The 19,532-nt window shown below is 45.9% G+C and overlaps 1 protein-coding gene across 5 annotated transcripts in view; it reads left to right on the top strand.

Moving 5' to 3' along the window:
• Nucleotides 1–19,532, top strand: part of PRR5 (proline rich 5) — a 76,970-nt gene that overhangs the window by 19,690 nt on the left and 37,748 nt on the right. For 2 of the 5 annotated variants that reach the window (XM_064654070.1, XM_064654068.1), the window contains one exon: nucleotides 12,256–12,369. The exons of 1 other annotated variant lie outside the window; for it this stretch is intronic. In XM_064654070.1, coding sequence (XP_064510140.1) covers nucleotides 12,266–12,369 — 104 coding nt within the window. In that variant the 5' untranslated portion in view covers nucleotides 12,256–12,265. Of the gene's footprint in view, nucleotides 1–12,043; nucleotides 12,063–12,131; nucleotides 12,370–19,532 lie in introns of those variants that run through there. 2 more of the 5 variants (XM_064654069.1, XM_064654067.1) reach the window with 2 other exon arrangements.

Raw genomic sequence — 19,532 nt, 5'->3', positions numbered from 1 at the left:
AATCCATCTTTGTTTTGTTCCTTGTTAAACTTTTCACTCTCGGTTTTCTAAATAACTGCCCCGCAGAGTAAACAGAGGACACACATGTAAACCTTCTGTTTTTAGCAGAGCGTTTGCAAACCATCCCACTGTAAACTGTTTATAGATTATTGTGTAATCTGTAACTGTACCGTGATGGACAGTCAGACTTCCCACCATGCAAGGAGTCATAATCAAATATCATCCCTTGAGCAGCTTACCACCACCCTGACAGAGTGTGTGCTGCCTGGAAATACCAATTCCTTCTGAAAAAAACCCTGCCTGCCTGCTGCAAACCCAGCATTTTATAATCGCTTGGGGTTTTTTCATTGCTAAAGCCATAACTTGCTGGCAATATAGTAAACCTTAAGTGATGCTTACAGCTTGATTGTATTAAAATTTTATATTCCAACAGTGAGCATAAACCCACAAGTACTATTTGCTCTTTATTGTGGTGTGGTGTAATTTAAAGGTCTTAGGAGTCTGGCCCTACCGTAACAGAGACCATAGAAAACAGGTATTGAAGGTGTCATCCATTTACATCTGCAGGCCATGGACTCTGTAGACAGATGTGTAGAGGTTTTACTTTCTGGATGAGCCCTGTATTGTTCCATGGAAATGTCACAGGTTTCAAATGAAGCACATACAGAACCCTTGGAATGGCAGGAGCCTAATCAGAAGCAGCAAAATAATAGGTTTGCCTTCCTCACAAGGGGACAGAAGTCAGTAGGAGAGTGTTGAGATAATAAAAGAGGTTAGCAATGTTTGCTGGGTCACAGGGGATAAGCACTCATGCTTTTCATAATTAGTATTTTGAGAAGTTCCTGGCAAAGTTGTAACCCTTCGTTTGCTCCCTTTTTTTCTTCTCCTCCAAATACAAAGAGGAGAACCTGGCAGTATTTTTATTTATTGTTTAATTCTTCTTGTTCACTGCTGGGGGGTGTTAACTCTCAGCTCAGCTCTCCCCTAACACTTCAGCTGACTCCCTGGCCAGGCTGTCCCATGCAGGCTGCAAACTTTATCCTTTTCCCTCAATCCCTCAGTGCCTTTGGTCAGCAGCAGATTCTTCTAGAAATACTGATTTAATACTTCCCAACTTGAAATACCAGCTGAGCCTCTAAACCAAAGATAGCTCTCAAAGATTTCTTCATTGAGGGTCAGGGCATGTGCTGGAGGAAATGAAACATTCATTAGTTGGATGCCAGATTATTTACACTTGTGTAATGATCAATCAGGCAATAAGAGGCTGGGGATGACATTCTTCTTAGCTAATTTTAGACGTTTACAGCTTGGGATGCCATATCCGTATCTGAGCTGCTCACATTATGTTCTCTCTATAGTCAGTGGAGAGAACAGGCACATCCCAGTGTGACTTTCCTCGCCCAGGATGAAATATCCTTCCCGGGATGTGCTGAAGTGCACCCTGGACCTGCTCGGTTTTCTCCAGCAGTGAGAAGTGGTTTTTTCTGTACACCTCTACTTTTGAGACCCACTTCTGATGTCCATCACCTCATTTCCCAGTACTTAGTGCTAAATGAGCTTAAAAAAAATAGAAGAACAAACTGGAGTGGCCGAACTTTATCACGGGAGTGTCTTAATTGAACCTTTGAGTTCTGACCTCCCAGGTCACTGCACTGCTGTCACTGCAGTGACTGACTCTCTTCACAGCTCTTGCAGGGAATTTAATCAAAAGGAAGGAATTATTTCAAATATTATTTCCACTTTTATTCCAGTTACTTACTTGCCATCTCACTAAAACACAGGCAGTAGTGAAGTGTAGATAAAAGCGTAAATATTTTATCTGTACATCTACTTATCTAACATTATATAAAATAACTCAGTATAACAGCTGAAGACTTACGTTTATTACATTTAACTTGGCTAAGTGAGGGTGAAAATAGGAGCTTTCATTCCTCTTTCTTCCCCAACTCCACGCAAATGCAACCCAAATAACTGTCATAGAGCTGAGCAGAGGAGAACAGGTCACCTCATTGAGGCCAGAATAATCTCCCAGAAGTTAAATAATGAGGATTACCAGAATAAGGCCTTAAAAGGTCATGTGCCTGGCACCAAAAAAAAAAAGAATCATAATGTGGGCTTGAAAATTGGTTGGGATTTTTTAATGTCTTTAGAATTTGGGTTCTGCATTTGAACTGAAATGGGAAATTCAGTTTATGCACTGATTGACCTTTTTAAAATAAGCAACTTGTAGTCTTAAAGTTCTGTCTACAAACATGCCAAGAATCTGAAATTTTTACAGTATCTTTTTCTCACTAAAATATACAAAAATCCATGTTTCAACACCTAGCATTGATAACCAGGTAGCATTTTTTAATAAAGGTCTAAGAAAAGTGTGACATGCAAGTGGGTCCTGATCACATTTTCATTAAACCTCTTAACTAGGACTTAACAAAGTATCTAATAATGTTGGATGCCTTTGGTTTTGACTACAAAGGTTTAGTCTCTCATAGGGAGGGACAGTTTTACACTATTAAGGATTCAGCCTTTAAAAATTAAGGCTCCTATGCTTTGTTAGTTTGTTGTTTTGGTTTGGGATTTTTTTTAACACTACTGGGTACCAACAGTAGAGTTGGGAAGCCTTTAAAAAGAATGCTTCAAGACACGTGAACCAAGAAGATTTTTTTTTGTTGAAAGCATCAGATTGAAAACAATGCACTACAAACCAACACTGAAACTTTTCATTCTGTTCCAGCAGAATAAGTTTGGGTGCGTTTACGTTTCTTGTGACACGCTGGAATTCTTGCACTAAACAAACCAAGGAAACCCAAATGGAGTCAATGAACCAAAAACCTGGATTCAGAAGCCATTTATATTTATGCCAGTCTGAGTCAAAAGTTCAGTTCTGGATACTGTCCTTCCTCAGAGAGTTCAGCTCTGGAGCCCAAACTTTCTGTTGGAACCAATCTCCATAACAGATGACTCATAAAACCAACATAATGACTTGCACATATGTGCACACACATATCTCCTGTTTAACATGTGGAGTATTAGCTGAGGGCCAGGATCATTTTAGATTTATCTTATGAAAAAGTGATTCAAGTCCCTGCCCTGTCCTCCTCCCTTTGGTCTGGTCAAATATTTGTGCTGGCTCCTATTGCTGCACAGGCAAATATTGCAGAAAGGAACTGCCTTATTTATTTATTTTTTTTTGGTTTTAGCAAGAAGATAAATGGTTTGGTTTACTTTTTTCCCTGTGTTCATCAATCAAATTAAACAGATGGCTTAAAAATTGATGCAAACAAATGGCATCCAAAGTCCCCTTGTGCATTTTGTAATTGCACCCAGCTGTGATTACAGTCCCACAGAAGATATTTTTGCATTTTCTTTTCTTTCCCTACACTTCACTGGTGATTCACTCCCTAGAAGGGATTCACCCCTTTTAGGAGAAAGAGAATTCACTGGTTTCATGACCTTTTATTTCTGCAGTAGAAATGGGTGAACTCACTTGGAATAAATACGAACCAAGCCAAAACATTACACAGGATAAAATTAATTCCAAGTCTGACCTTTCCGAGACTGAGGGGGGGGGAAAGGGAGATCCTTTTTTTTTTTATTTCCTTTTCCATCTTTTGACTGATGCCCCTCCAATTTGCAAGTGCTAAAATATCCCAGCAGGGGCTGAAGCTTTAAGGATGCAGCAAAGCTGGAAGACTTGCAGTGCCACTGCTCAGGTATGTGCCAGGAGCAGGGTGGGGGAGCCCTGTGGAGAACAGAGCAGAAGTGTGAGGTGAGGAGGTTCTAATTGTTTGCCAGGGTCACAGAGTGCCCTGTGGGAAGCACCTCCCACCCAGGAGGGGTGCTGGCCTCAGCTTTGTCCCCTCTAACCCGGGGATGGCTCCCCCAAGCTCCCTGAGGGAAGAGGGTGCCAGGGATGTGTCCTGCCTGGCGTGTTTGCCCTGCAGCCACTGCCCCTTTCATACCAGCTGGAAAGCCCAAAGGCAGACACCTTTTATAAAAAAACCCCACAGGTGACAGAGCAGAGGTCGATTTATAAATGTTTGTGGGAGTGAAGCTGTTTAACCCTGGGAGGGGCTCGGTTAAAAAGTTAAAATCTTGTTAAAAGCATCGTGCCCGGGAGCAGGTGCTCACAGCTGTTAAGGTTCAGGTTTTATTGTGGGGGTTTCTGTGTTGTACATGGCTGTTTTCCAGGGCTCCCTCCCCATGCATCTGAGAGATGGGGACACAGCCCCAGCCCAGCCCTCCCAAGTGGCCTCAGCACCTCAGGTATCATCACACCCAAACCCGGCACGTGGCTCAGAGGGGCCTGAAATAAAATGTAAAATAATATAGGCTGACACAAGCGGGTTTGGCAGATTTTTTTAAGAGTCAGGGTGAGCAAAGGCTGCAGTTTCTCCTGGGGCCGAGCTTTGTCCACCCTCCTGTGATCCTCCAGTCACTGGGAAAACGCTGAGTTGTGGAGTTTGGTGTGAACATATTTGTAAAGACTAAAGTATCTCAAAAGGACTTGAGAGACAGATTTGAGTGTGGAGCTCACCACTTCTCCACTCATGAGAGGTTTTCAGTTTATTTATTTTTCCGATGACATTCCCAAAACAGAATGTGGAAGGAAGGAAACAGTTCACACAAGTGCTGGATCCAAGCCTGACTGACTATCTGGCCTATGGGGCTTTCTGTGTGAAGGAGCTGTGCATCCTAGAAACATGGCTTTTGGTACCAGGATCTCAGCAGGGCATCTGGGAGCCTTGCTCAGGGTTTGAGTCCTTCAGCCTTTCTGTTCTGGAGTGTGGGAGCTCAATCTGGCCCTGGAGCAGCCAACCTGAAAGACCCTGCGTGGCTCACAGCTCCTGGTGCCAGGAAGCCTCAAACCTTTATGGTTTTCTGAGGGGGACCAAAAAAAAAAAAGTTTTAAGTTTTCTGTAGATTTAGAGAGCTTGAACTGTTTTGCAGTGGAAAATCACTATAGCCTGAGTTTGGAGAACAGATCATTTGAAATGATTAAATGAAGCCTGGTGGACACAAGAGCTGGAGCAGCAGGACTTGGCAGGAAGGAGAGACAGGGAAGACACCATAAAGCTGGTGAAGGTGCTTTCTGAATGATGCTCTGTTCTTGTCCTGCATCCCTCAGTGCCTTGAGGAGGTTGGTGTTAATGCTGGTTTTAGGGAGTACCTTGACTAGTTATCTAGTTGTTGCTGCCTTGTGGGGAAAAGAGTGTTTTCCTGATGGAAATGTAATGGAATTTGTCTTACCTCGTTGATAATGAGGCATTCCTTCATGGTGATAACTCAAACAGGGATGTTTGATTGAAGACTGAGACAGGCTTAAGAGCTGGAGTGAGAGTGGAAGGAGATTTTCCAAACCCTGGTGCGGAGTTTAAAAAATTCCATCACTCTGCCTTTTGAGATAAGTTATTTCACAGAGCACCCTGAGAAAACACTCAGGATGTGATACATGCTGAGAGGTCGTAGTACTGGGCCTGCTGACCCAGTGAAATGGGGATTTATAGGTACAAGTGTAAAATAATGTGTGCAAAGAAGCCTTTTTTTACTCTTGCTGTTCCCACTGCCCCATGTCTCAGTCTGCAGGGACTGTCTCAGCATGTTTGGATGAAAGATGGCAAAAAGGCCCCATTTTTATGTTCCTAATGAAAGGCTCCACCGTGCTGAATGCTGCAGAGCCAAAGTGCATGGCGAGTTGTTGCAATTTTGGATTACCTTTTAAGTCTTTCCGGTGAATTTTGCATTCCTTGTGATGCAAAGGGAGAAGGATAAATTTTCTGTAAGAATCCATTTGTATCGAAGGCAAGGCTTTTGTAGGACTTCAGGAGAGCTGTAGTACCCTTTGAGTAACAGCAGTGTAGTGCCACCAGAGATCCCCCAAGTGTGCAGAGCTGTCTCTTGCCTTGCTCAGGTCTGAAGTGACCTTCCTGACTTAGGCACAGGAGGTGGCAGCAGTCTCAAGGTGTGGTTTGTGTTTCCAGCCATGCTCAGATTCTGAGGGACAACATCACACAAGTGATATCCCATCTTCCAGAGCAAAGCCAGGATTATCACTCAGAACTACCAGCTAGCCACCAGTGCAGCTGATTAGAAACTCAGCTAGTTACTGAAGTGGGTTCTTTGTCTTGGTGACCTTCCAAAGCAATCAGAGCCTTCTTGGAAGACCTTGAATCAGAAAATGTTTGGGTAGGAGAAAACCAGCCCTGTGCAGCACACACTTGTGATCTCTCAGGGTTCACGGGTTTGGAAGGCACTGTACCATATATAACTGTAGAAGACAGCACTGAGATACTGTAGCGGCTGCATCAAGGTCAGGGTGTTCCAGGATCCAATTAAAATTATGCAAGATAGGCAATTTAGGAAAGAATTCACATAGAGCTCAGGAAGGGAAGAAAGTCATGTGCATTATGAGCTCAGTTACTTTGCAAGATTAATTTTCCACTATCTCATGATCTTGTAATAAGAGCACAAAGTATTTTAAACGTTTGATTTACTTATTGATCAGAACTCTTGAGGCTTTACTTCCTAAATCAAAATTAAAGGTTTGACTTCCATTTAACAGCAAAGTCATGAACTTGCTTTGGAATATGCAGTGGTCACAATGGGTTGTGAGTTCAGTGAGTGGGCAGCAGTGAAACCTGGAACAGGCACATCTGGTGCTCAGAAATCCACCTCCTTCCTCCCCTGGAGGGGGCTGTGAATGGAAGGTGATAATGCCACAGGCCCTGTAATCCAGAGCATTGGTCCTCACCTCCTCCAGCATGACCATTATGTTTATTCTGATCACTGCACTAGCTTTAATCCCCAGAACCCATAAAGAGGTAGGAAGGAATGATACTGCCAGCCAGGGGAATTGCTGTGTGATGGAAAGCTTGATGTTTTGACATGGTGGTGTAACAGGCCTGTTCCTATCCTAATTCTCTCTTAATGCCTTTCTCCTGAAGGGGAAGGAAAAAAGATTTAGCTGTCTAGTGTATTTTAAGAACTGCTTATGTTGCTGTGCTCTGTAAACCAAAACTGCTGCTGACAAAGGGGTGGGATTTCACGGATGCTTTGAGCAGGCAGTGTTGATTCATGACCTGTGCTACATTAGGCTGGGGACTGGGGACTTAGTCTGAGCTCAGGGCCCTGTTTTGCTGCCTGGAGCACAAACACCAAGAGAAAAGGGTAAAGAAGAACTCACAATTCAAACATGAAGCCTTGATTCACCTGAGCCAGCTGAGGAGTGGTTTGCAAACACTGTGTTAGTACCAACATTTTGATCTCCCTCTCCTTTTTCCTTTATATTTAAAAACTGCCAGAACATCTCTTTCTACCGTAGCCAAAGGGCTCTTCTTAGAGGGTGTCACCTTCTGTGTGCTCAGGAAGGAGATGGTGTCTTGGGCATTTCTTTTCCACAACATAAAAGGCAAACCCCACGTGTGTCCCTCATGCAGGTGAAGGGGCAGAGAGCCCAACTCTGTCCAAAGGCTTGGGGGCAGCTGTGGTCATGTTGGCAGGGTTGGTCACAGGATGCAGAAGTACAGGAGTACACAGGAGGTGTTCCAAAGGTTGGGAAGATGTGTAAGTAAGCCCAAGCCCCCTCTTATAAATCAGATCAGTGCTTGGCTGTGGAGAGGGCAAAAATCAGGCAAAAGCAAGGCTGTCCTATGACCAGCCTCAATAAACAACAGCCAGAAGCTGTCCTTGAGAGTGCCTTTATCTCCAGAGGTTGCAGAGAGTCAGTGGGATGGAGGAGGAAGGGTGTCAATAGAGCCTGCTTGGTTTTGTACTTTCTTTACTCTCTTTATTCTTTGTTTTCTGACCATAAAGGAGCTTTATGTGGATATTGCAGCAAAGGAATTGATGAGTCATAAGGTTTACAACTGCATTTCCCCCTGGCTCTCTTTATTTTTTCCTGATGGTCCCATCTCCTTCCTTTCTGCCTTTCCCCTCCTCTGCTGGTGCAGCAGGACGTGCTGTGCCTTTAAGAAGTGTTTTGTCAGAGGACTAATTCCTGAGCTATGGCATGTGTCGAGGCATGCCCTCACTTTGGTGGTGTGTTTCATGAAAAACTAAAGTGCATTTGTCTAGGGAGGTTTTTAACTCCTTTCTGCCATGGATGTGCTTTTACCTTTCTGTTCTTTGCTCACTCAGCATCACCATGGGGAGCTCTGCTCTCTTCTCCAAAAGAGATGGGGACATGAAGTGAAGTAGGGGGCATTTTTTTCTTCTTTTTTCCAATTAAAATTTTTATTTATTGAGTCGTTCTTTTGCGTGGCAAGTTCTTTTACATGGCAAGCCAAGATGGCAAATTCTCTTGCTGTTTTTATCCTCCCCCTGGCACGGATGTCGCTGCAGTGCTCACCTGCCACTGCAGTAGCAGAGTGGTGTGGCCCAAGACACCTTTGACCTATCACAGTCACACCACTGGCAGCTTTATTATAAATTTCACATATTATGAATTTCTTAATGTTCTTTTTCCCCCCTCATCATGGTCAAAAAGAAACTTGTAAGGAGACAATACAGTTATACTGTGAAAATTAGCATAGCATTACGTAAATAAAATGTAGGGGGGGTTCTCTTCTTTTTCTTTTCTTTTTTTTTGTTTGTTTGTATTCTTAGCAAATCTCATTCTTTTTAAAGCACATATGTACTTGAGGAGGTGTGCCTGGATTTTTTTTTTCATTTGCTAGGGACTGCAACACGGTCTCAAAACCACAGCTCCCAGGGAGAATATTGCAGATGTTACAGGCGGACCAGGAGGTGACTGCGGAGTCACCCTTGTTTTAAAAGCCATGCTCGCTGCAAGGTCCTGGATTCGTGTGCTAATGTTGTCTCCTAATAACAGCATAAATCCTCTTGGACTCCCAGCCTACCTATTGTTTTAGGCCTCCAGGTAGAAAGTCCAGGTGAGCAGAAATTCCCGGCACCGTGGCAGCTCCGGGACTTGCCGTGCAGTCCCCACGGGACGTGGGCCCCCCAAATCTACCTGTCTGGTAGAGACAGGCCTGGTTTTATGAGGAGAGATGTTGGAGTGGAAAGGGAGGGAGCAGGAGTTAGGATGTGCCTTCCACACCGAGGTGGTTGTGTGGCTCTGATTAAGCCACTTGACCTTTGAGCCGAGGGAAATGGTGGAATTAGCACCGGGTAGGGCTTGCTGGGTTTCAGTGACTTGATGTGACAGTGCTTCCAGTCTCAGCTCTCTGACTGAGCTGAGTGCAGTTGTTCTGTTTAAGAAGCTTGTGTTGAGCCTACGGGAAGGCTCCCCAGTCCTCCCCTCCCTCCTGGCAGCATCCACTGGGCGTAGTGTGCTGGAACAGGAGGCAGACACCCTGGGACATCATGGGGTGGCCTGGGCAAGTCACTGGCCCTTTGTCTTCTTCACTCTTAAAGCTGAAGTGCAGATCACATCTTTTCCCTTCATTCCCAGGGGCTGCTCAGGCCCAGGTGATGCTGGGCAGTCAGGGGTGGCCATGGACACACAGCACAAGGCAAACGTGAAGTGTCACCCAGCAATTATGGGGGGAGGTAACACGTGTTGGAAGTGAGTTATTTTATCAGAAATCAACGTTTGATCAGGTGAAATCACGGGAAGGAGAAAGAAGTATAGAGGAAGGGAAGCCTGTTACCTCAAGCAGGAATTTTTCAGGCGGCTGGAATGCTGGCTCTCCCGTGTACTTGCATGCACAGGCTCTGAATCCAGTCCTGGTTACTGAGATGGATGGGTGGCATAAAAATAGACTGACTTCTATAGGTGTAATATTTCACCATACAGAAGGAAAGAGATCTTTTTTTTTTCCCCCCCTCTTCTCTTGGGATTCGGCATTTTATGAGGAAGCAAAGAACTGCTTTTTGCAGCGTTGTCTGGCGTATCCAAGGCTGACACAGCAGCTCCTTGCGTTTAGTCAATTAGCTACTTGGGGATTTTAGGGAAAAAAAGCAGATGAAACATTACCAGGTAGATGCTGACATACTGGCACCACAGTTTGTAAAGTCTCTGGTGCTGCCAAGGATCAAAGAGTTAAAAATTCCCAGGGTTTAATCCAGTATAATGACATTTTGCAAGGCCTGTTAAATCATGGAAAGTGAGAAGCAGAAAAGCAACCGAGCTAGGTGGAAAATGAAATTAGGTGGCATTATGTTGCCACGAGTTTATCTAACTAGTCATTTCACTTAGCAGGGCAGACACAGGTTTTATCTGAGACCTCAGCAGGAGCTCAGCCCGAGCTGTGCTCCCTGGCTGTGTTATCCCCAGAAATGGAGTGCCCTTCCTTGGATTTGAACAGGGCAGTGTTCTGCTGGAGCTGTGCTTGGGCCCTGATTTGTATGCTGTAGAAGCCATCTCATTCCTTAGAATACAACCATATATTGTTGTGTTTGTTTTCCTTCTGCTGCCATGTACAGAGTGAATTGTCTGTTTGTTTGTTTGTTTGTTTGAAGGGTTTAAACATCTGGAAGAGACCAGGGATAGCAATGTCTTTGTCCATGGCTTAGATGAGGAGCTGCAGGTCCCTTACAAAGTGAAATGTTATGTGGATCTACTGTGATGCTTGTTTGTAAACTTGAGAGCTATACCTGAGGATTTTGGTGTGGGAAGGGCAGTCAGTATAACGCTAATCCAAGCAGCTGGATAAAACCACTACTGCTAAAACCAGCACAAGGTAAAAATGGATTGATTTCCTTAGGTAGTTCTGCAGCTGGTTCACATGGAGGTAATACCAAATACAAACTTTGGAAGTGAATGTTTATATGCAATCATCTTATCTGACTTAGGGTGAATAGTGAGATAAATTGGTTTTTACTAAATATGTCAGTAAATGATGCACATAAGGCAGAGCTCTCTCTGAGAAATTCAGCTCTCCTGCAGTGTAAGGTTTGCCATATTATTTGGACACCAGAAAATGCAGTTGTAGCCTGAATCTAGACAATAGGTTATCACAGATGAAAAGAGTAAGTAGAAAGCAGGAAGAAAAAAGAAAAAGAAAGGATAAGTTCTATATTGCAGCCCCTTTGCAGTGAGTGGGAGGTTACTCTGCAAGGAGCCTTCGTGGCTTTTACCAGACTATTTGCAGACCAATGCCGTAGCAACAGAGAGCAGTTCTTACACTCTGGCTCAGTCTATTGCAAACAATTCCTTTTCTGAGAAAGCTAATCACTGTTTTGTTACGTTACTTCCCAGCAGATGAGCCAGGCACTCCTGAATTTAAACCAGAACTGCCAGTGAGTGACAGCGAGCTGAGCACAGGCTGGAGGCTATCCTTCAGCTGACTGCTGCAGTCAGGGAGAGAAAGGAGATTTTTCCTTTGAAGATAAGACACCTGGGGCTTTTGTAGAAGCGAAGTATGCCCTGAGTTGTGCAGCTGTTATCTCAATTAAAAGGCAGAGAAAGACAAAGCATCTGGCTCTTCTGTGCACCGCCAGATATTCCTCAAAATGCTCAACCCCAAGCCAGCACTTTCACTGCGCAGTCGCGTTGCTTGTGAATCCTCTGCCGTCCTGTGGCTCTGTGGCACCGTGAGGAGGAGCAGCCTGGGAGGGAGCTGAGTGTGTGGGGTGAAGGGAGGGTGTGGATGTGTCTGTGTGAGCGTGTGTGCAGTGTCGTAACGTGGCAGGGCACAGCCAGTTATGAAACTTCCCAATAAAGTCTCAGTGCGTCAGTATTGGTTGCTTGGGGTTTGGTTGCTTTGCTTTTTTGTTTTGGTTTTTTGTTGGTTTTTTTTCCTGTCCGTTGCCCTCCAGTTTCATTTCCATTTATGAGTGCAGAGAGAGAGAGAGAGAGAGGGGGGGAGAGAGACTGGGAAATGCCCTGATGCCCCCAAAGCTGCTGGAGGAGCCGAGCAGTTCCCATGACAGGTGGAGCACAGCACCGCGGCGCTGAGCGACATTCCCGGGACGTGGTGCCCGGGCACAGGGGGAGGGGAAGCCCTCGCACCCGGGGCACCGAGGGGCCCCTTCAAAGCGCTGCAGCGGCAGCAGCAGCCGCCAGAAAAGTTGGACTTTTTATTTATTTTTTTTTTTTTTGAAAAAGGACTGGAGAAAATTATTAACCACGGTTGATGACGTCAGAGTTGATCTGATTAAAGGTTTGTTTTCTTGCTGGCAGAGAAGGTGTGCTCCGTAGAGACTGGTTCTCTCTTCTTTTTTTTTTTAAGTTCCTTTTTTGCACAGCGGACGGAGGGAGCTGCCCCGCGCCCGCCGCGCGCGCGTGTGTGTGAGCAGGATGGTGTATCTGTAGCCACGCGCGAACACACATTTGACCATGAGGACTCTTCGCAGGTTGAAGTTCATGAGTTCGCCCAGCCTCAGTGATCTGGGCAAGAGAGAGCAGGCAGCCTTGGATGAGCGGGGGACCCAGCAGCGCCGGGCCTGCTCCAACGCTACCTGGAACAGGTAAGGGCTCGCTCCACGGGCCGCCCTCCCGTGCCGGTGTCCGCTCGCTGTCCGCTCTGCCGGCTCCCAGGCTGGAATGCCTGGCTCCCAGGCTGGAATGCCTGGCTCCCATCCCAGCCCCGTGCAGGTGGAAGCGGGAGCGGCGCTTTCCCCCCGTCGCTGTCGACCTTTCTCCAAAGGCTGACGGCAAAGAGCCTTCCCTGCAGATGGCTCAGCCTTCCTCCTGGCACACGGAGACTTGTTTCACTTGCTTCGTGTTTGCCCGGCTGCAAATGTGACTTTGTGTCTATCTAGATACTCTCATTCAAGGTTTATTTTGGTTTTATTTTAGTTTGCTCTTTTTTTAAAAATTACACACGGCTATTAAAACACATTGTTTTTATCCGCGTAACCATGTTGCTGGTTGTTGATACAGATATGACAAAGTCTACTCAATTTGCTCCCATTATTACAAAAAATATTTACTCTCTATATGTGTATGTGCCCACGCAAGCACCTGCACTTTGGACAAGCCCTGCTTGTTTCCTTTATTGTGTTTATACATTTGAATTTTATGGCTGTTCTACAAGAAAACCCATACAAACATTTTGTTGTGAACGGGAATTAGCCCAGATATTCAGAAAGCATCTTAATGACCGTCTTGGTGACGCTCTTAAAAGATGAACATGAGTCTCTAAGTTGTTAGGAATTAAATTCTCAAGTCATTTTTGAAAATGAAATGTCATCTCCTGGGTCACAGCTTGGCAAGTGTCACTTATAAGGTTTTATAATTGTATGGCAGTACAAGTGTAGGAAGAAAAGTACCAGTGGATTACAGACACGTTTGTTAAAGGTAGTTCAGTTTTGAGAGAAATGAACCATATAAAATACCACATCTTCTGTCCTTCTCACCTCTTCATTTGTGGTTTCATGTCAGCGTCAAGAATTAGTTGTTGAATGGCAGCAGTGCACTGAAACTGTGCTGGTCACAAAGGAGATTGAGTTTCTGCTCAAATATCATGTTGTTTATTTGACCCAAAGTTGCACCTGAGGTCTGGATGGGCAGTGGTGGTAATTAAAGGATAGACTGGGCAACCTTTGTGCCAGTTGGACTTCATTTGGCCAGCAGCCTCACAGGAAGCAGCAGGGAGTAAGACACTCCTTGGTGTGAATCAAGGTGACAGAACACAGTCCCAGAGCCTTTTTGTGGTGGTGTTCTGACAGCTTTTCCAGGTCCTGCTTCTGGGGAGGGGGCTGTGGAGGCAGATGTGAATGGGGAGCAGGTCACGCACCAGGCTGGCTGGGAGGGGGGAGCCTTCCAGGCACAGGGGCTGCTGGTCCTCAAACCAGAGGATTTTCCTAACTGAGATGGAGCAAGAGTTTGTTACTTTTAATTTGGACAGGACAAATATAACTCTGGCCAGAAGTGTCATTGAACCAGACATCTGTACCTTTCATCCAAACAACTTAAACAACTGTCCCACTGCCTGTTCTGGAATGGGTGCCCGCCAGTCATCCTGTCCCTGCTTTGCATGGATTCAGACCTAGCTGTGTTTTCCTGCCCTGGGTTGCCTTTTCCATGTGCAGGGGTTCCTGGGCTGTCTCTGCTCTTTGGTGGCACGTGCCTCCAAAATGCCTTGGGAGCACTGGCAGGGCTGTTGTGTGGTGTCAGGTCAAGTGGGCACCGTGTGCCTGCACTGAGAGCTGCCTAAAGCTGTGGCAAGTACTGCAGATTACGAGCCATGGGCAAAGGGAAGGCCTCTTGTTTCTTATTTAACAGTGCAAGGCTTTCTCCTGAGTGAAAGAGAGAGTGAGGGTAATGCCTCTTTCAGGCGCAGAAAGGCTTGTATCCTCTGTTGGTTTTAAGGAACTCAGGTCATCTACAGGCTGTAAAACTGGGGCTTTATCCTCAGGAGAGCCAGGGTTTAAATGTTGTTGGATTAGTTGTGTTAAGAAGGTACCCACTTTAGCTTCTGCCTATCACCAGTGTGTGCCCATCTTGACATGTATAGGAGGATCTGGTCTTGAGGGAGTCGATGTTCATCTCTCCTGGAGAGACCATCATGTCAGTGGGCATCTAAACTTGGCAGAAATCTTGTCCAGGTTTTTAAAATCTTGGGCCGTGGAAGATTTTTTTTTTATTTTTCCGCTGCAAATTTAAAACAACACAACACAGGACTAGCACACCATCCTTCTTTTTACAGGGATATTTTTCCTTCCAAACAAAAGGATTGCCTGTGCTCTTTTGTTCTGTGCAATATTGAGCATTAAGAGCTTGCTGATCAAGAAGCCGAGGTGCGCTGGCAGAGCTCTTCCCTCTCACCAAGCCTGGCTGTTCTATATTTAAATGTCTGCTGGTTTCTTGCCTAATGTTAGCAGCCTTACCTGGGTGTGGCATGTGTGTATCTGCTTTTGAAAGAGGCTTTGAACCAGGCTCATCAAAACCAAGGTGGGGAGAGTTAGAGCACAGCCCCGCTTGGGCCCGGCGTACGCGAGTCTGTGGGTCCCGAGCTGAAAGGAGGATTTTTTGAGGCAGACCAAGGATGCTGCTCCAGCCACGCCAGGGAAAAGCTGAAAAGCTTCAAGCTGGAGTCATCCTGGTGGGGTGTGTTAGCAGCTCTGTCACTGTGGGGTCCTTCTGAGGAGGACGTGCAGCTGCCCCTCTACAGTGCCCCGGTGTGTGGCCGCGGTCCGGCTGCCCAGCGATGTCCCCTCCGCCACCTCCGCTCTGTTCAGACCAGTCTCAGCCTCAGACTGTTCATACCAGAGGGTTCCTGCTGCTCTCTGACACCAGGGGAGGACAAGCTGAAGGAGCCAAATGTCGGGTTCAGCGTGCAGGGGGTCAGGCAGCACTGTGGAAGCAAGGGAAGTCTCTTCCTCCCTGATAACTTCCCTTCACCTCCAAACTAAAACTTCTCCACAGCTGTGAGATCAGAGGGAAAGTGGTGCCGAGCTGCTGTCTGCTGTTATGCAAATGAGACTTTATCTCATGGCTTTCCTATGAACCCCAGAAGATGTGTGCAGCAGAGCACCGTCAGTGCACGTTAACTGGCAGCCAACAGCAGCACTGCCCGGTTTCCCCACAGCTCACAGAATTTGCATTGTATTAAAATAGTTCAGATATTTTTCACTAGCATTGTCTTCTGTTCCTCTTCTCCCCCCTCCCCCCCCATTTCTGCTTCAGGCAAAAACTGAGGGCTGAATGCTGACTAAACCAATTGGACTGAGAAACCCGGGGTTTTAATCTTGAGCCTTTTGCAAAGCCAGGGGGGCCCTCTCAGGGCGAATAAAATCCATGGCGAGGTTTTCCTTCTGACTGAGCTCACGCCGGCTGCCTGATCAGGAGCTGATGCTGTCTCAGTTGTGCTGTGGGAAAAGCCTCTGGTCAAAGGCACTTAGATCCTTTTTGGTGTAAGAAAACGGGGAAAATCCACGGAAACATGAAGGAGTGGGAGACAGCAAAGAGGAGGCGAAGAAAACGCAGCTGAGATGCTTGTGACATTAGTGGGATCAGCAGTAAATCCGAGGAGACATATGGAATCACAGAGGGTTTTATGGTTAGGGCTAATTTTTTATGGGGTTGTAATAAGCACAATAACTTGCTGTAAAGTAATTTTTACAGTTATGCAAACCATGTTTCATCTTCTAATTAAAAATGAATGGGTTTTTTTCAGATCACAGGGAGGCTTTTCTAATGGAGAAAATATTCCAGGCCAGCATATGTATCTGTGACTTCTGCTACTAGGAAATTTTCCTTCTTCCAATATTTCGTGGTTGTTTAGAAATATTTTGAAATTCTTCTGCCTGTCTGAGGATCACCCGTCTTTTTTTTTCCTGACCCTTTGTTTGGAATGTTTGACACAGTGTGTGGATGGAGGGTAGACAGAGCCTAACTGGAGTGAGGGGGAGGAAAGGGGCTGCTGAAGGGACTTCCCACTGGTCAAGCCACCACTGCACCACAGAGCATGTTCCAGCCTTGACTGCAGTAATACAAAGTGGTGGTGATGATGGAGAATTGCTGCTCCACATAGCCCTCCCTAATTATTTATCCTTCCTTCAATGCAGTTATAATTGGATGCCAAAGTCTCCTTTGTCCTACAATCCATAGAAATACTGACTCAGTAACACCTCTGGGAAATCCCATCACCTGCCTGTCTCAGCTTCTTCATGTGTAAGACAAGTGTTTGTAGTTGGTGAAGTCAGTGAACTAATGCCTCCCAAACTCTTTGAAGAAGGAGTTTTGCAGACCAGCTTATTTTCAGTTGCATGATCCAGTGCAAAACTGAAACCTATCCCTCTTTTTGCAGGCTGCTTTACCTTGGTAGAAATTCCAGGACCATAAGTGAACTAGCAGCTGGAAGCTTATTTGGAAGGGGTCAAAGCCTCGTGGAAAGCCTGGGGAGTTGCAGCTGGACTGAAGCTGTGCTGAAAATGGGCTCTTCCCAATTGGATTAGGCTAGTTCAGAAAAGTGAGGTTTTATTCTGTAGCAAGGATGTCTTCAATAAGGTTTTGATGCAAGTGTATCAGGTTAGTTATTGTTAATTAGCTGTTCCTCTAACTGTCCAGAGGAAACAAGCCCTCAGTCATTTAGTCCCTTTTGAAAATGAAAATGTTGTCTTTAACTGCCTGGTAGTCACAGGGTGTGATTATTCACACAGCATTGTTTTTGCTCCTGGACCTCACCTGGAGCTCTGGGAAGGGGAGAATTTGCAAACACTACATAAAAATCACCCTAGTATTTTCACCCATGCTGTTTGCATACAAAGGCAGTGGCTGCTTTAGAGAACTAAAATTACCTGTGTGCTGTGCAGGCATGTAAACATGGGCCAGTCTAAATGCTTTTCCCAGGAAATGTGGAGCTGGGAGAACTGTGGCCTCAGTTGAAGCACACAGGTCAGGATTTAGAGACTTGCGAGTCCAGCTTTGGAGTTGTTCCTCATCTCTGTGGCCAAACTGATTCTCACCTGGCAGAAAAGGGTGTTTTAATCACAGTAGTTTTTCCTTCTTGGCTTCCAAATGTCAGTGAAAGAACATCAGTGAGGATCCAGCTCTGTGCTCTGGGAATTTACACCTTTCTGATCCCTTTGTGCTGAAGCAGAAGGTGAGGAAGGTCCGTGCTGTGAGTGCTGGAGCTGCCATTCCCCCCATCCTGCACAGCTGAATAACGAGTCCTGGAGCTGCCTCCTCCTCCTCTGGAGGATCAGACAAATCCAGAACGAGTTGTCTTTCCAGAGAGGTGAAGTTCCTTAGGCTGCTGGCTTGATTTTTGTGGCTGTGCATGCTGCCTTGGTTGTACGTAGTTTTCCTTTGGCGATCTGTACCTGTGGTGGGATAGATAAGTACAATACATTGCTGGAGCCATCTGACATTTTGTTTCCCCACCAAAAAGACTGGTCTCTTCAGTTTTCTGATCCTGATTTCCCCTCCTACAGCCAGCCTGCTCTGTAGAGCTCTCTGGGCTCTGTTTTGTTTCCTGTGTTCTTGTGCACACATTTACAGACACAGCAACTACAGGGAAGGTGTTCAGAGTAATATCAGTGCACGAGTGACCCATTATTAACTTTCACATTGTAAAAGAGTCACAGCAGGGAGTTTACAAGGCATTTTCAGTTCAGGTTAACTATTACAAGGTGAGTTTAATTGCATTCATTATTGACTTAAGCCTCAGTGAAGGCTGGTCACAGGCACAGTAAGGGTGATCCACCCACCTCAAGCATCCTACAGGACTTTGGTTTGTAAGCAGCAGCTCAAGATTTTCTTTACACCAAAAGGTTATACCATTGTGACCAAACCCTTTTAAATAATCACTCGTAGAAACCATAGAGTTGCTTTGATTCAAGCAAGGGTTGGGTTTTTTCATTAGCTTAATGTAACGGAGAAGATTTGAGCCAACCTTTTAATATCTTTACACCGAGGCCACCAACAGCATCCTGGTTACTCCAGTTCCTTTTTGTTGCCTCTTGGGCAAGTGGAGGGCCAGATCATGGTGGCATTCCCGTGTCACCTGCAGCCAGGGACTAATCCTGCACCCTCCATACAAGCACTGCTGTCTGCAATGGAAAGGAAAGGTCAACATAGTGAGGCCAAGACTTGTTTTCCAGACAAGGATATTGTCCCTCACTACAAGGGAGATCCCAGGCAGGTTAAAAGATGGCTGCTGGGATGTTTTATGCAGGCAATAACTTAAATCCTCACAACCTGTCCCCCTTAGTTATTGCTTAAAAAGCTTGCTCTCTCTTATTTCTTTAAGGAATAATAATGGACCTGTTAAGCTGGAGAGAGAAAACCTCCCCCTCATTCAGAAAGTAGTGCCAGAGAGAAAGAGAAGAGAGCAGGCTGGCTTTTAGGAGAGATATTTAGTCATTGTTCTCTGCAGAAGGCTGGCAGGGAACATTGCAAAGTTCATTTCCGAATCAGAGGAGCGTGTAAAGACTGCTTGTTTTATTCACTACATTAATCGTTCTTCCCATATTACTCATAATATTAAAACACCCAAGTCACTTCCCTGTGTACCAGAGACATTTAGCTGCCAATTTTCAAATAATCGTAAATTGAGTGTGTCTGTTGGAGCCAGCCAAAACAAGCTGGGTGAGATCATGAGTGTGTGTCTGTGCCCGTGGGTGGAGGGGGGAAAGAGGGGCTGCTGGGGTGAGGGGGGAATGGATAAGGGAAGCATCTCCAAAAGAGAGAAGAGGATAATGGTTCTTATTTTTTATCTGCTTCTGGGTTTCTCCACAGTGTATCCTATCCTTCACCTGCCGCTTTTAATTTCCTTTTCCCGCAGCTGAACGTGGCAGAGCTTTCCCAGCAGTGCCTCTCTTTGCTGCTGTGTGCCTGCATTTCGAATCTCTCGGTGAACAGTGGTGGGTTTACCTCCCACCCCAGTCCTGTGCTCCCAGCAGGCACTGGAAGGGACTGTTTTACCTGGGAAGGTTCAGAGTGGGTGCCTGAGGGCCCCGGGCACACTGTGCTGCCTCCTGGCACAGCTCCTGCAGTGACATCCCCTTGCAGGGGGAGCAGCCCCACGGGGCTGGATGTGGCCCTGGAGCTGACCAAGCCTACAGGAAAGATGGAGAGGGACTATTTACAAGGACATGTGGTGGCAGGACAAGGGGGAGGCTTAGGTTAGATGTTAAGAAGAAAGTCTTCCCCGTGAGGGTGGTGAGGCCCTGGCACAGGTTGC

This window comes from Pseudopipra pipra, chromosome 5 (assembly GCF_036250125.1).
Source record: "Pseudopipra pipra isolate bDixPip1 chromosome 5, bDixPip1.hap1, whole genome shotgun sequence".
NCBI lineage: Eukaryota > Metazoa > Chordata > Aves > Passeriformes > Pipridae > Pseudopipra > Pseudopipra pipra.
The sequence above is the reverse complement of the archived record's forward strand: the minus strand, read 5'-3'. Positions and strand labels throughout refer to the sequence as shown.